Source organism: Saccostrea echinata, unplaced genomic scaffold, assembly GCF_033153115.1.
Source record: "Saccostrea echinata isolate AGI-Se365-2 ecotype Australia unplaced genomic scaffold, CSIRO_AGI_Sech_v1 ptg000034l, whole genome shotgun sequence".
Lineage (NCBI taxonomy): Eukaryota > Metazoa > Mollusca > Bivalvia > Ostreida > Ostreidae > Saccostrea > Saccostrea echinata.
Genome location: NW_026889783.1, coordinates 4,066,271 through 4,083,036, shown reverse-complemented (window position 1 = coordinate 4,083,036; position 16,766 = coordinate 4,066,271). Strand labels below are relative to the sequence as shown.

Sequence of the window (16,766 nt, the reverse complement as noted above, 5' to 3'; positions counted from 1 at the left end):
AACTGCATAACAAATTCATTTTTGGCAAAGGTATTACAGGTGAGTATTTGCTAAGTCGTTTCTATCAAATTATGTCGTTTAATGAAAACAGTTTTTCGAATTATAAAATAAATTTCACGGATGTCAGGATAATTGACCAGCTTTTGGTACATATGCCGTCTTCTACTTCTGCCAGTAAATGGTTAATGTAGCGGTTTGCTAAGAGGAAAATGACCAGGTATATTAATAAGACTAGCCATTAATACTGGGCAGGCGTTTGAACCAATGTCTGTTTATATCGGATGGAAAACATTAATCCAGAAGTGAGAACATTAATAATGGGGATACACAGAGGAGGTTTTGGTGTATTGTTGATGGAGTCATATAGATTGTTTATAAATGTTTATTTAGGTAGTTGTGTTTCATGAGAAGGGGGCACATGGTATTGAAAAACTGCGATCAGTGAGACGGATATACATAACACAATATGAGATCAGAAACTGTTACAGGGAAGTGATTTGGAAGGTTTAGTCATTGTGATAACAATCCGTGGGACGATCAGTGTATAGCTCGCTTTCTTGGAACTCGTGTCCCCATCCGCGGACTGGAATCATGCATTTACCTACCCTGGGTATGACTTCACTTGTGTTAAGTTTTCTGGTCCTAGCAGCAGTGGGTGTAGCGGCGCGCCGCAACAAGGTCCTTCTTGTGTCAATGGACGGGTTCCGATGGGATTACGTGAAAACTATCTCCACCCCTAATCTAGACCGCCTAGCGGGTCTGGGGACACGGGCAGAGTACATCAACAACACATTCTGTACAAAGACATTCCCCAGTCACTACAGTGTGGCCACAGGTAAGAAAATCACCTTTGTTTATTCTGAGTAATTGAATTCCAATTGTTGATTTTTTTTGTACGCAATACGTTGCATGTAGTGAAGGTGTACTAAAAAGCAGAAACGCAACTATATGATTTTAGATTTCTCTGTTAGTTACCAAACAACTTTGCCGATATTGGACATTTGTTTCAAAGTATCGTTATTAAAAAAAATTGTTTTAATTTTAAGGTATTATTTGTACTCAATTTTCTTTTACATTAATGTTGGTAAATGAAAGGATGGACATAGTAATGAAACATTTGGAGAAATGGTTGGACTTTAACATATGTACATTAAGAGTTTGTGCGTAACAATATTTAACTCTGAAACTATTTCCTTTTTAGCTCACCTGAGCTGAAAGCTCAAGTTAACCTTTTCTGATCATCCGTTGTCCGTCGTCCGTCCGTCTGTCCCTCCCTCTGTAAACTTTTCACGTTTTCAACTTCTTCTCAAGAACCACTAGTCCAATTTTAACCAGACTTGGTACAAAGTATTGTTGGATGAAGGGGAGTGTAAATTGTTAAAATAAAGGGCCAAGTCCCCTTACAAGGGGAGATAATCAAGAAAAGACAAAAATAGGGTGGGGTCATTAAAAAATCTTCTTCTCAAGAACCACTGGGCCAGAAAACGCTGAAACTTATAGGGAAGCATCCTGGGGTAGTGTAGATTCTAAATTGTTCAAATCATGACCCCCGGGGGTAGGGCGGGGCCACAATAGGAAATCCAAGTTTTACATTGAAATATATAAGAAAAATCTTTAAAAATCTTCTTCTCAAGAACACCTGGGCCAGAAAAGCTGAAACTTATATGGAAGCATCCCGAGGTAGTGTAGATTCTAAATTGTTCAAATCATGACCCCCGGGGGTAGGGCGGGGCCACAATAGGGAATCCAAGTTTTACATTGAAATATATAGGAAAAATCTTTAAAAAATCTTCTTCTCAAGAACCACTGGGCCAGAAATACTGAAACTTATATGGAAGCATCCCGAGGTAGTGTAGATTCTAAATTGTTCAAATCATGACCCCCGGGGGTAGGGCGGGGCCACAATAGGAAATCCAAGTTTTACATTGAAATATATAGGAAAAATCTTAAAAAATCTTCTTTTCAAGAACCACTGGACCAATAAAGCTGAAACTTATTTGGAAGCATCCCGAGGTAGTGTAGATTCTAAATTGTTCAAATCATGACCCCGGGGGTAGGGCGGGGCCACAATAGGTATATTAAAGGGGGGAAATCTGGTAAAGAACAACATGGCCAAAGTTATTCAGGTGAGCGATGTGGCCCATGGGCCTCTTGTTTAAAATTGAGATTGGTTAAAGTGGATTTTTTTTCATTTTAAATCTTCTTTATTGGAAACACCTGTGTAAAGTGACATCATAGGTGAAATAAAGGTTTTCATCACGTTACGAGTTTATCATTTACACATAAAACTATGTTAAGAGTTCTATGAATTATATTGAGCTCAGAAATATCTTGCAAAACCCTCATAATATATTTCGCTGAAAAATTAATTGAAAGTAGGTTACACTTAACAAATTATTAAGTTTGTAGTTGAAGCAAAAAAGTCTAATAAAGTAATTTACAAATTATATGTACATTTAAAAAAAAATTTAATCATTTTTCATTTACAGATATGGAGCAACATAGACAATATTATTCAAATCTTTGACTATATAAAGAAGTTTCATAACAATTTGTATTTTATTTTATTTTATGCTTTTTAGCTCACCTGAGCCGAAGGCTCAAGTGAGCTTTTCTGATCACATTTTGTCCGTCGTCCGTCTGTCCGTCCGTCCGTCTGTCTGTCTGTCCGTCTGTAAACTTTTCACATTTTTGACTTCTTCTCAAGAACCACTGGGCCAAATTCAACCAAACTTGCCACAAAGTATCCTTGGGTGAAGGGGATTCAAATTTGTTCAAATGAAGGGCCATGCCCTCTTTTAAGGGGAGATAATTAGGAATTAGTGAAAAAATAATGGCATCATTTAAAAATCTTCTTCTCAAGAACCACTGGGCCAGGAAAGATGAAACTTATGTGGAAACATCCTCAGGTAGTGTAGATTCAATTTTGTTCAAATCATGACCCCTGGGGGTAGGGTGGGGCCACAATGGGGGATCAAAGTTTTACATAGAAATATATAGAAAAATATCTTTAAAAATCTTCTTCTTAAGAACAGCAAAGCCATGATTGGTCATATTTATATGGAAGCTTCCTCAGGTAGAGTAGATTCAAGTTTGTTCAAATCATGACCCCTGGGGATAGGGTGGGGCCACAATGTGGGATCAAAGTTTTACATAGAAATATATAGGAAAATATCTTTAAAAATCTTCTTCTTAAGAACAGCAAAGCCATGATTGGTCATATTTATATGGAAGCATCCTCAGGTAGTGTAGATTCAAATTTGTTCAAATCATGACCCCCGGGGGTAGTGTGGGGCCACAATGGGGGATCAAAGTTTTACATAGAAATATATAGGAAAATATCTTTAAAAATCTTCTTCTTAAGAACAGCAAAGCCATGATTGGTCATATTTATATGGAAGCATCCTCAGGTAGTGTAGATTCAAGTTTGTACAAATCATGACCCCTGGGGATAGGGTGGGGCCACAATGGGGGATAAAAGTTTTACATAGAAATATATAGGAAAATATCTTTAAAAATCTTCTTCTTAAGAACAGCAAAGCCATGATTGGTCATATTTATATGGAAGCATCCTCAGGTAGTGTAGATTCAAATTTTTTCAAATCATGACCCCTGGGGGTAGGGTGGGGCCACAATGGGGGATCAAAGTTTTACATAGAAATATTTCAGAAAATATATTTAAAAATCTTCTTCTTAAGAACAGCAAAGCCATGATTGGTCATATTTATATGGAAGCATCCTCAGGTAGTGTAGATTCAAATTTGTTCAAATCATGACCCCTGGGGGTAGGGTGGGGCCACAATGGGGGATCAAAGTTTTACATAGAAATATATAGGAAAATATTTTAAAAAATCTTCTTCTTAAGAACAGCAAAGCCATGATTGGTCATATTTATATGGAAGCTTCCTCAGGTAGAGTAGATTCAAGTTTGTTCAAATCATGACCCCTGGGGATAGGGTGGGGCCACAATGTGGGATCAAAGTTTTACATAGAAATATATAGGAAAATATCTTTAAAAATCTTCTTCTTAAGAACAGCAAAGCCATGATTGGTCATATTTATATGGAAGCATCCTCAGGTAGTGTAGATTCAAATTTGTTCAAATCATGACCCCTGGGGGTAGGGTGGGGCCACAATGGGGGATCAAAGTTTTACATAGAAATATATAGGAAAATATTTTAAAAAATCTTCTTCTTAAGAACAGCAAAGCCATGATTGGTCATATTTATATGGAAGCTTCCTCAGGTAGAGTAGATTCAAGTTTGTTCAAATCATGACCCCTGGGGATAGGGTGGGGCCACAATGTGGGATCAAAGTTTTACATAGAAATATATAGGAAAATATCTTTAAAAATCTTCTTCTTAAGAACAGCAAAGCCATGATTGGTCATATTTATATGGAAGCATCCTCAGGTAGTGTAGATTCAAATTTGTTCAAATCATGACCCCCGGGGGTAGTGTGGGGCCACAATGGGGGATCAAAGTTTTACATAGAAATATATAGGAAAATATCTTTAAAAATCTTCTTCTTAAGAACAGCAAAGCCATGATTGGTCATATTTATATGGAAGCATCCTCAGGTAGTGTAGATTCAAGTTTGTACAAATCATGACCCCTGGGGATAGGGTGGGGCCACAATGGGGGATAAAAGTTTTACATAGAAATATATAGGAAAATATCTTTAAAAATCTTCTTCTTAAGAACAGCAAAGCCATGATTGGTCATATTTATATGGAAGCATCCTCAGGTAGTGTAGATTCAAATTTTTTCAAATCATGACCCCTGGGGGTAGGGTGGGGCCACAATGGGGGATCAAAGTTTTACATAGAAATATTTCAGAAAATATATTTAAAAATCTTCTTCTTAAGAACAGCAAAGCCATGATTGGTCATATTTATATGGAAGCATCCTCAGGTAGTGTAGATTCAAATTTGTTCAAATCATGACCCCTGGGGGTAGGGTGGGGCCACAATGGGGGATCAAAGTTTTACATAGAAATATATAGGAAAATATTTTAAAAAATCTTCTTCTTAAGAACAGCAAAGCCATGATTGGTCATATTTATATGGAAGCTTCCTCAGGTAGAGTAGATTCAAGTTTGTTCAAATCATGACCCCTGGGGATAGGGTGGGGCCACAATGTGGGATCAAAGTTTTACATAGATATATATAGGAAAATATCTTTAAAAATCTTCTTCTTAAGAACAGCAAAGCCATGATTGGTCATATTTATATGGAAGCATCCTCAGGTAGTGTAGATTCAAATTTGTTCAAATCATGACCCCCGGGGGTAGTGTGGGGCCACAATGGGGGATCAAAGTTTTACATAGAAATATATAGGAAAATATCTTTAAAAATCTTCTTCTTAAGAACAGCAAAGCCATGATTGGTCATATTTATATGGAAGCATCCTCAGGTAGTGTAGATTCAAGTTTGTACAAATCATGACCCCTGGGGATAGGGTGGGGCCACAATGTGGGATCAAAGTTTTACATAGAAATATATAGGAAAATATCTTTAAAAATCTTCTTCTTAAGAACAGCAAAGCCATGATTGGTCATATTTATATGGAAGCATCCTCAGGTAGTGTAGATTCAAATTTGTTCAAATCATGACCCCCGGGGGTAGTGTGGGGCCACAATGGGGGATCAAAGTTTTACATAGAAATATACAGGAAAAAATCTTTTTCTCAAGAACAGAAAAGCCATGGTTAGTAAAATTGATATGGAGGCATCCTTGGATAGTGTAGAATGAAATTTGTTCAAATGAGGGACCCCGGGGGTAGGGTGGGGCCACAATGGGGGATCAAATTTCTACAAATGAATATATGGGAAAAAATCTTCTACTCAAGAACAGCAATGCCATTTGTTATATTGATATGAAAGCATCATCAGGTAGTTTAAAATTCAACCCCCACCCCCACCCTCCCTTCATTAACTTTTCAATACTAAACTGATTTTTGCATTTTTTTCCTAGCCAATGTGCTCAGGTGAGCGATGTGGCCCATGGGCCTCTTGTTATATTTACATTTAAACTTGAAATCCTATATGTTTTAGGTTTATACGAGGAAAGTCATGGAATTATAGGAAATGTGATGTACGATCCTGAATTTAATGAAACTTTTTCTCCCAGAACCCGTGAGTCAAAATGGTGGAATGATGGCGAGCCAATCTGGATCACAGCGGTAAGAAACGGATTAAAAAGCGCCACCTATTTCTGGCCAGGAAGTGAGGTAAAAATTCGTGGCCTAAGGCCAACAAAGTATAAGAATTATTCCAGTGTAGATGTCCGGAAACAGATTGACAACGTCACTGATTGGCTGAAGGGCGACATTGACATTGCTGTTATGTACACCCCACAACCTGACAAAGCGGGGCACAAATTTGGACCAAATTCACGGGAACTAAGGGAAAAAGTACAGGAAATGGACAGCGCTGTGGGATATCTTCTCGATATGCTAGAAGAGAAGGAACTTACGTCTGTAGTGAACCTCGTTTTGACCAGCGATCACGGCATGACAGAAATAGATTTTCAAAAAAAAAGAATAGAAATTGCATCATTAGTTAATCTTAGCGACATTGTCAGAAAATCCGACAAAGGGCCACTTATGCATATCACTCCAGTGGAGGGAAAGCTAGAATCTGTATACCAAGCTCTCAGCAAGAGTGATAAAATGACTGTGTACAAGAAAGAGGATATACCCGAATACTGGCACTATAAAAACAATAGGCGGGTAATGCCTATTCTTTGTGTGGCAGACGAAGGGTGGTCGATATTATGGGTAAGCTACCTTAATGACTCTAAATTGTCTAAAAGTTAGTCACCGCTTTTTTCGAACATTTTTGTAGTCTTAAACTTTAATCTAAGACGCATTTGTTTTAAGTCATAAAAGCAAATTCTCTACACAGTAAAATAGGCTTCTTTACCTTAACAACAAGTATAGAGGTTTTGTGAACCGCAGACTTTTTAAACCTCCCGCGCTGTTCAAACACAAATCAAAACTCCACTCCGCAGTCTGTAACACGCCCCACTGAGCTTATCCGAGTCCGTTTGATGTATTTTTATAAAACTTACAATGTTTTCTTTCCTCCAGAATAGATGCGTTACAAGTCATTAAACCTTACACTAATTTTCCTCTTGACAAAGAGGTTCTGTTGCTCATGGTACCATCTTTATGTCATAGTGTCCTATTGCCTGAGACAATTTTAACGTTACTTTTAAAATTAAAAAAACTTCATTATCGTACCAAGTCATGACAAACAAGCGTATGCTTGTTGCTTTGGAACTGAAGAGTACTACTAAATGTTTATTGTCATTTTTGAGTGGCCTATCATTCATTAATTCATGTCTATTTCCGGTGCATGGCTTTAGAATCTCGAACGAAGACTCCTGTGTGTATGTTGTTGCTACTGTGACTTTTATTTCAACATTCAGATATATCGACGACGTTTATCAATTAACAATAGTAATTTCCATTCATATGTCGACTCGATTTAATCCTATGAAATAAAAGACACCACAGAGTCTGCCACATTTGTGTCATATTTGGATGTTTTACTGACTATTGACGATAAGGGCCGACTAACAACTAAACTGTATGAAAAACGAGATGACTTAATCTTTTCCATCGTCAACTTCCATTATTGATGTAGTAATGTTACGCTATCACCTGCATATCAGGCCCTTAGCAACGGTTTTAAAAAGATGGGCTCTAAAAACAAACAAACCCCCTAAAAACCCGAAAATTTTCCAAACTCGAAAATCGTATTTCGGGAGGGAGGAGGGAAGGGGGGCTTTCTTTCCTTTTTTGTACATTTTTTTTTCAAATCTTGTAGTTTGCCCAGTGCTCAAACTTACAGAAAAACGCAGAAAAAAAGTCCCCCCCCCGCGTTTTACAGGCATATGGTGTTTATGTCTCCCAACTGATTCGATACTCAAGAAAATGCTCCGAGTTTGACCAATTTTTAAACCGAGTGTCATTTTATAAATTTTGTATTTACTGCTTCCCGGTAAATTAAAAATTTACAACATGACACGAGGCAGGCTACTGAATGATAAGTTAATGTTACAGGAATTCCAGCAACCTCATTTAAAGTCAGCAGTTCGTAAATTCTACAGTTGTTACAATGACTTTGTTAACAAATATATATCATTGGGTCATATTTTGACAGACGTATTTGATACTAATTGTTGGGCCTTTGTTTTTATACTTGACTACAGATATTTCCGTCTATCTGATCATTACATAGGACTCACGACGGGTATGACCGGTCAGCAGAGGATGCTTGCTCCTCCTAGGCACCTAACACCACCACTGGAATTTCCAGGGGTCCGTGTTTAGTGCCCTTTTCACAGTTTTGTATTGTTTCTGTGTGTGTTTTTAGATCGATCACTGTTCGTTGTCTACACCTTTTTCATTTCATGTCTAAGGAGGGAGGGTGCATCATTAGTTATACAGTTAGTTTGTGACCTAGTACGGAGTCATTTAGGGGTGTGAAATAGAAATTAGTGCTAAGCAAGGCGAACCCGAGTATGGATTTCCGTTTCACACTCTGGATGACTCCGTATTAAGTCACAAACTCAGGCCCGTAGAACGCGGGGGGGGGGGGGAGCCCCCCCCCACGTTTTCTGAGTAAAGTATTTTGCTATAATAAATTTTCTTTTAGATGCTGCCCCCCCCCCTCACTTTTTGTTGTAAGATCGAGCACTAGCAAATTCCAGGATTTGGACAATTAATTAGGGTTTTTCTGCTTGTCAGATTATTTTGGGAAGTTGCCCCCCCCCTCCCCAACTACTAGCCTGCAAAATAAGTGCGTAACGAAAGGAAGAATCTTAAGATTTGTTCTGAGGTCAGTTACATATTTAAAAAAACATATTTCAAAATATCATTGAACATCAAATATTATCAGTATTGCATCATTACAGTTGAAGATACCTACACACACTGAATTGTGTACGGATTTTTCCGTTTACCCGATCATGGCAAGGAGCACACGGCAGGTGTGACCGGCCTACAGGGGATGCTTACTCTTCAATGACACCTGATTCCACCTATGATTTTTTGTAGGGGTCCGTGTTTGCTCTGCTTCTGATTTGTATTAACTACAGCAAATTTCAACAAAGAAACTGCTTGCGTTTCTGTACATCAGATACAAGTTGAACGAAATCTCGTGTCAAAATTTGAATAGTCCCCTGCTCGGAGACTGTGTATTTTAGAGCTCCAAATGATTTGTTTTTAGCCAATCAATATTTTATTTTGTCTGAGGCGGAATAAATTCTTAACCCATTTGAGAAATTAATAAGCTTGGAGAAAAAGAGACCTCGTAACATAAAAATAAAAAAAAATCAAAGATGGTGTTGAAGTTCTTTTGTTATTTTCCCTAAAGTTGTAGCAGTCTAAAAGAAAAATTTTAAGTAACAGAAAACGGCCTTTAATTTTTTTTCAGATACAACGGTATATACAACACAATGTAGAACAATATTTAGAAACTGCATATCGACTTCCAATTTGCCATTAAATGAAGTGTAAATTAGTCACATAGCAAAATAAGTCAAGTTTTCTGTTTTTCGAACAGGGAATCCCCATTGTTCTGAAAAATCGCCACCTTGAAACAGAATGAATTTGATATACACATAAAGAGACAGAATTTTTCTTCAAAACTGCCATTTCCGATTTCCCCTGCTCGGAGACTGTGTATTTTAGAGCTCCAAATGATTTGTTTTTAGCCAATCAATATTTTATTTTGTCTGAGGCGGAATAAATTCTTAACCCATTTGAGAAATTAATAAGCTTGGAGAAAAAGAGACCTCGTAACATAAATATAAAAAAAAAATCAAAGATGGTGTTGAAGTTCTTTTGTTATTTTCCCTATAGTTGTAGCAGTCTAAAAGAAAAATTTTAAGTAACAGAAAACGGCCTTTAATTTTTTTTCAGATACAACGGTATATACAACACAATGTAGAACAATATTTAGAAACTGCATATCGACTTCCAATTTGCCATTAAATGAAGTGTAAATTAGTCACATAGCAAAATAAGTCAAGTTTTCTGTTTTTCGAACAGGGAATCCCCATTGTTCTGAAAAATCGCCTCCTTGAAACAGAATGAATTTGATATACACATAAAGAGACAGGATTTTTCTTCAAAACTGCCATTTCCGATTTTTGTTTCAAAGAGGCATATTTTTGAAAATCACTAAAATCGAATAAAATATTATTATCCATCCGAAATGCAAAACGTGTACATAAAATAGCACGAAATAGTTTAGTGTCGGAGCTGGTCTAGTGGTAAAGCGTGTAGACTCTATGCGAAGATGCTTTTTACCTGAGAATGGGTTCGAATCCTGTAACGGCATACATATTTTTTTCTTATATAATGGAATTATGTGTAATGTAACAGAAAGAGAGGGAGAGAATGTCAGAAAGTTAATGGGTAATATTTTAAATGCATGCAGAATTAAATTGTTTTCATTGATATTGTGATCTAAAACTAATAAGACATACATTTAATGTTATTATTTAGTGGCGATGTCTTAAAAAATAAGGTACTATCATTTTAAATAATTTATTTTTTTCATACTTATTTCTTTCATTATTGTTCTGTTAATTAGTGGCTCAGATTTAATTTGAAACAATTAAATTGAAATGACTCAATGGAATTTTTTGGATATTGCATCAACAGCGTGATTATTGGACACACTTTTATTTATTGAAAAATATTAACAAATATTAACAAATCGGAAAATTCATATACTCAGCTTATACTTACAGACAGTCTATTATTTATAATAAACGCAATGCGTAATATCACAGTATTCTTATTGAATGTTATATCGGTAAAAGTGACATATAGGCCCGATGGGCCGGGTGTTTAAATTCCTATTATATGTATATTTGTTGACAGTTGTTGTAATTGTACATAACACATGTCACTATAATAAACCATTTACTTACTTACTTACTTACTTATTAACACGCGCTGTCTACAGTACATCTTTAATTTCAAAATGATGTGCGAGGTGCACTTGCCATCAATTGTGGTTTTTAACGCTCAAACTTTTCTCGTGCAATATGGCGACAGTGATCATAGTTGTGAAAAAAAGTTTCCTAACAGGTCGCCCGTCTATGCTAGTACTAGGAAAAACTATGCATGAAATATACGTAAAATGTGAAGTGTTTTGTTATAACAAGCTGGACATACCCGCCGTATAAATAAAGTCAACTACGTAGCATTATCTATATTTAGAGATAACTCTTCACGCGTCGTGGGTATTAAAATGTCCTTCCCGACTTAGGGAATAATCTCGAATTTCTGCAACACCCTCTTTTAATATAGTCATTTAAGCCATTGAATAGTGGAGTTCTTTCTAAAATGGCGTTATGGTATAAGTTCATATTAAATATCAATTCTGAATCAACATGACGGCAAGTGCTGTGCAAGTGTACATGTATAAACGTTGAATATAGTAAATTTCGCATATATACCATTATAGAAACTAAATCATTGCCTGTTTAAAGAGGTTCGATCCTGAGTTTTCGAGCAGATTTTACTGTGGACCTTTATTTCTAGAATTCTGTATAATATATTACAGTCCCTGAAACGTTCTACTTTCCCACTTGAACGGTGAGCGAACGCTGAACGAACGGTGAACGAACGCTGAACGAACGCAGAGCGAACGGTGAGTGAACGATGTGTGAACGCTGAACGCAACTTGGTGAACGATGTGTGAACGGTGAACGGTGAGCGAACGCAGAACGCGAACGGAGCGCAAACGCGAACGCAAAGTGAACGGTGAACGAACGGTGAACGCAAGATGAACGATATATTCGGAATGCCTCTGATCTTTTCCTTGCATTGAAACTATTTTATTGTATTATAATGTCAGGTGCCAAAAAAAAAAAAAAAAATAAAATAAAAATAAATAAATAAATAAGTAAACCAATAAATGAATGAATAAATAAGTAAATAAAATAAATTCTCCAAAATTGTCCTAAGAAAGACGATTCATGCACATTAAGTTTTTAATCATACGATTTTTAACGCATTAAAACATTGCAATTGTTGCCGAACGCTGAAGTATAAAAGATATTTTTTTTAGTTGGAAAATAAAAATGTTTATTCTTATTTGATAACAAATCAGAGAAAACTTCTGACTTATAGAATGAATTAAAGCGATTGTAACATCCATTCATATATCTCCGTGTCAAGGCGATTTCATGTAATGAAAAAAAATTAATTACAAAGGTCAGTGGACGTTTTGCATTTATACGCTCGTATTTTGAATTTTAATACAATAATATATTATGTATCATTTCTATTTTTCATGATGATTTATTGAGCAGACTTCTACATGTATCTGTAGATGGCCGTGATTATACTCGGACAAGATAATACAAAGATACATATTCATATTATTTGTTATAAATTCAATTTTCAGAACTTGATATTTAAGTAATATGCTGTTATAATTTTTATTAAACAGACAAATGAGAGAGAGAGAGATTCCGTTTTAGCCCCCCCCCCCCTTCCTTTCAGGCTTCACTAAATGTTTGTACCTATATCAAACAATAACTCTGAAATTTTTTTCTAAATATATTAGACAGTGAAAGTAACTTTTTTTAATCAACAAATCATATCCATCTGTTTGACAGTTTTTATTTTCCTGCTTCAAGTTCACACGAAGTCCACGTGCTTGTCCTGTCAATCAAAATCATTGACACTGTGCAGGTGTGAAAGTTTCGTCACATCGAAGACGAAGTGCGAGTATTTCCAACAAGTTATAACATTTATTTTCATCATTTCTAGATTTGATACCAACATTTGAATAATAAATGAATAAAATATATTGGGCATTAACACTTGAAATACCACCGCCGACACGTGTACATTGTGAACTACTATTGTTTTGCGACTTTTTTAGATGCATGTTTGTTTTGAGACTGAAATTTTTGCTCTAAAAAGACCTTAACTTTTTTTTAACAGGTTAATTAAAATTTTCTGGAAATACAGTACTGACTAAGTAACCGATTTAGGGGAAAGGGGGGGGGGTATTAATCTTATCGAATGGCAAACATATAAAGTTACGGTGAAAAAAAGAATTTTTTTCTCTATAACTATAGACTTTACATTCATGTATTATAGTAGCAAAAATTCTGTAGTGCATTACATTTTAAATAAATATTTCCTTTAAACACACTATCAATTTAATTCACTCCAAAGGTAATAAATTAACAGGATATCCACAGTACTATGTATAACTCTCAGAACTAGTTCTATCATATTTTCTGTAGTAACTGAATAAAAAAACGCGTTAGAAATAAATATTTTCGTAATTTTGCTGCGTAATTATTTGACTTGGATAATTATATCTCGATTAACGATTTGTCGTCTTTAACAAAACAACAAAATGTTGCAGTGCTTGAAGTATTTGCACATTGCCCTTAGTTAAATTTAATATATCAGCATCGTTCTACATAGGTACAGAATGTGCTTATAACAACATTTATTTTCCAGAGTAATTTAATAAATAATCTAATAGCTAAGTTAGAATAATAAAAATATATATCTTAGATATTTTCCCCGATGAAATAATGATTCTTCAAACACGATATGTTAATTATTAAATTAAAAAATCTGTAACTCCTTACCTACAAAAAGATAAGTCCTTTCACTTGGGAGTTCCGAATGGCAATGAAAACTGAACGATAGGTGAACGCTGAACGCAAGGTGAACGCAAAGTGAACGGAACGAAGAGCGAACGCTGAACGCTTTGTGAACGGTGAACGCGAGCGTACGGTGAACGGTGAACGCAAAACTGTGAACGGAGAGCGAACGGTGAACGCACGGTGAACGAACGGTGAACGCACGCTGAACGAACGGTGAACGAACGGTGAGCGAACGGAAAAATGGGAAAGTAGAACGTTTCAGGGACTGTAGTTCTTACATAAAATTTGGATTCTACAATGCAAGTTAAACTATATTCAATCAAAAACCCACAATTAAATTCCATACGAAAAGCATTAAGTGAGGAACTTTTTTTGTGGCGGGTTTTTTAAAACGTAAATGATCAATTTTTCTCTTGCTAAGAATTTACAGTACTGTTAATTTTGGATTCCTATTTTTCTATGCAGACTGCACAAAGAGTTATTTCGTGTAATGAAATGTTTTATGCTGGTCCTGAAATAGATCTATTTATTAAATTAACTTTTATGATTGTATTATCATATTGTGACTGACCGTCATGGTAGGTCAGTCGGTAGAGCACTCTCTCCGTGTTCGGTAGGTCGTGAGTTCGAATCTCAACCGCGACTGACCTAAGTCAATAAAAAAAAATGGGTAGCAACTGTTCCTTCGCCATGCTATTGGCACTTTGAAAGTTGCGGGTCCTTCGGATGAGACCTTGAAAACCGAAGCCCCGTGCCATGGCAGGCGTTGGCACGATAAAGATCCCTCACTGCTCAATGGCCCTGGGAACCGAGTAAAGGTTAAAAAAATGAAGCCCTTCACCAGTACATGGTGACGTCTGTACATGAGTGAAAAATTCTCGAATGGGACGCAAAACAACATACAATCAATCAAGAAGTCATATTATGACAAATATAGCAAATATATTCTGTAAGTCCAGAAAAATAGGGCCAATTTTAACTTAAAATTAACACTTTTTAAGTAATATCTAAAAATTTACATCATAGACCCCACTTTTGATTTTTTTTCTGAATATATAAGGTATATAAGATTCTGCTTAAATGTAGTAAAAGTTTAAGACTTTAGAATAATTTTCCTGCGTGTTCAATTTTTTAATTCCAGAAAAATGACATTTTGTGAGTGCAGAAAGGTTAAGTACATGTAATTGATTATGCGAAGTAATTTGAAGTTTTTATTTGTCGTAGTATTTTAATGTGTCTTTTCAAGATAGATTAAGGTATATTTTATCCCATTGATTTATTTGAATAAAAAATATTGGAGGAAAAGCTTTGAAGAAATGATTCATGCTTAAAGACACAATTTCAGTGCAAAAAGGTCATATTAAATGTAGCGTCAAAAGAAGCGCATTGAACCCTATTTTTTATTTTGGATTTTAATTAAGCTATGTGTGTAGATACTAAAAATATACTTGACAAAAAACTCTTTAGAGACTTCTACACTCATTTTGAGTTTAAAACAATTGTTTAAGTGAAAAGATTTTTTTTTTATACAAAACCTGGATATTCGATTTTAAAATGCTAGTACTTGGTTCGCAAGTCATATGATAATTACTGGAAATGAACTCTTCAACATGACTGAATTGTTTATAGTTGAAGGACATTAGAAACTTGTATATTTGATTTATCTGTATCTTTAAACTTGCATATCACACTATTTTTCTTCTTAAAACTCTTTTCTTTTGTTCAGGATAAAGATGACCTGATTAATAAGACTGATCGGGGAAATCATGGATATGATAATCGACTGACATCAATGAAACCTCTGTTCTTCGCTGCCGGACCGGACATCCGAAAAAACCACACCTGTCAGCCCTTTCTGTCTGTAGATATATACTCACTTCTATGCACTCTTCTGGAAATCAATCCCGCGCTAAACAACGGAAGTTTGGAACGCGTGCGCAACTTTATTGTAAAACCTAAACCACGAACAGCAAATCTCACTAACAATGGCACATATATGTTTCCCAGTGCAGTACTCTTGTCATTGACATTGTTTGTTTTCCTAGTATTTGACTTTTTATAGCAATAGCGAAGATATTAAAACTTGACACTCTAGGATGTTTTTTTTTTTTTTTCACTTTCTTCATGTTTAAAAGGCAAAGTTTAAAACCAGGTACTGTATTGTAGATTTGAATTGTAGAAAAAAAGCTTGGAATTGTTTCTGTAACATTTTAGAGTGCCTCTAAAATCTGTGACACTTATCATGAATGCCCACTACTTCAATGATTGGAGTAGGGTTTACATATAGCATGAATGTCTTTCGGATCCCTTTTACTCACTGTTTAGTAAATTTCTTAATGTGTTAAAACTTTTCATGCATTGAGTAGGGAACGATGTAGGAGGTCTAATATAGTATATACATTAATATAACAAACAACCCCGTATACTATTAATAAACAAAAAAAATTCAATTCTTTTTTTTTCATGCAAGATTTTTATTTCTTGTTAATCTTTATAATAATTTAGTTTTTGTAGATTTTTACTTTGGTCTTATTTTTATCAACTAAGGTTTGCATGATATGACAATTTGCCATTGGTATGCCTTTTAAATTAAATACGTATTAACATCTGTTGAAAATGTCGATCTTGAATAAAATTTTATGATAGATTTGCTGTATGATGTTTCAGAAAAAAATAGCGCCCATTTTTCTTAAAGACACTTCCAAGGTATATCTCGCCTCAAAAACTTTGCTGAAGCAAGAATTTCCGTTTTTCAATATACTGTTGGAAACGGAATATGAAAAAGGCAGTGCGTTGAAAAGAGTAAACTTTATCGGAAATGCAAACCTTGCAGCCAATTCAAAAGGAGAAGAATATCCTCATTATTGATTAAAGGACACTGAACTAACATCTGTCATAAAATTGTACAAAAATCAAAACAATTTGAGTATTATATTTCCCATTGAATGATGTACACAAATGTACTTTTGTCAGTTGAAGAAGTCACTTTCATTGGCTTTTAAGGGACGATAAGACTTCGGTTAATTTGTTTAAGATATGAGAGCCACGTACTTGATCTATCAAGTTTGAACAGTTAATCAAACACAAGTTCGTTTTATCAGTT

At 35.4% G+C, this 16,766-nt stretch overlaps 1 protein-coding gene across 1 annotated transcript; it reads left to right on the top strand.

The window, feature by feature from the left end:
• Positions 1 to 174: 174 nt before the first annotated feature.
• On the top strand, positions 175 to 16,240 carry LOC133199593 (ectonucleotide pyrophosphatase/phosphodiesterase family member 5-like). The gene is made up of 3 exons (XM_061335428.1): positions 175 to 835; positions 6,055 to 6,779; positions 15,390 to 16,240. Exons 1-3 carry the CDS (start codon positions 592 to 594, stop codon positions 15,723 to 15,725), a joined length of 1,305 nt encoding a protein of 434 aa, XP_061191412.1. The 5' UTR covers positions 175 to 591; the 3' UTR covers positions 15,726 to 16,240.
• Positions 16,241 to 16,766: the final 526 nt, after the last annotated feature.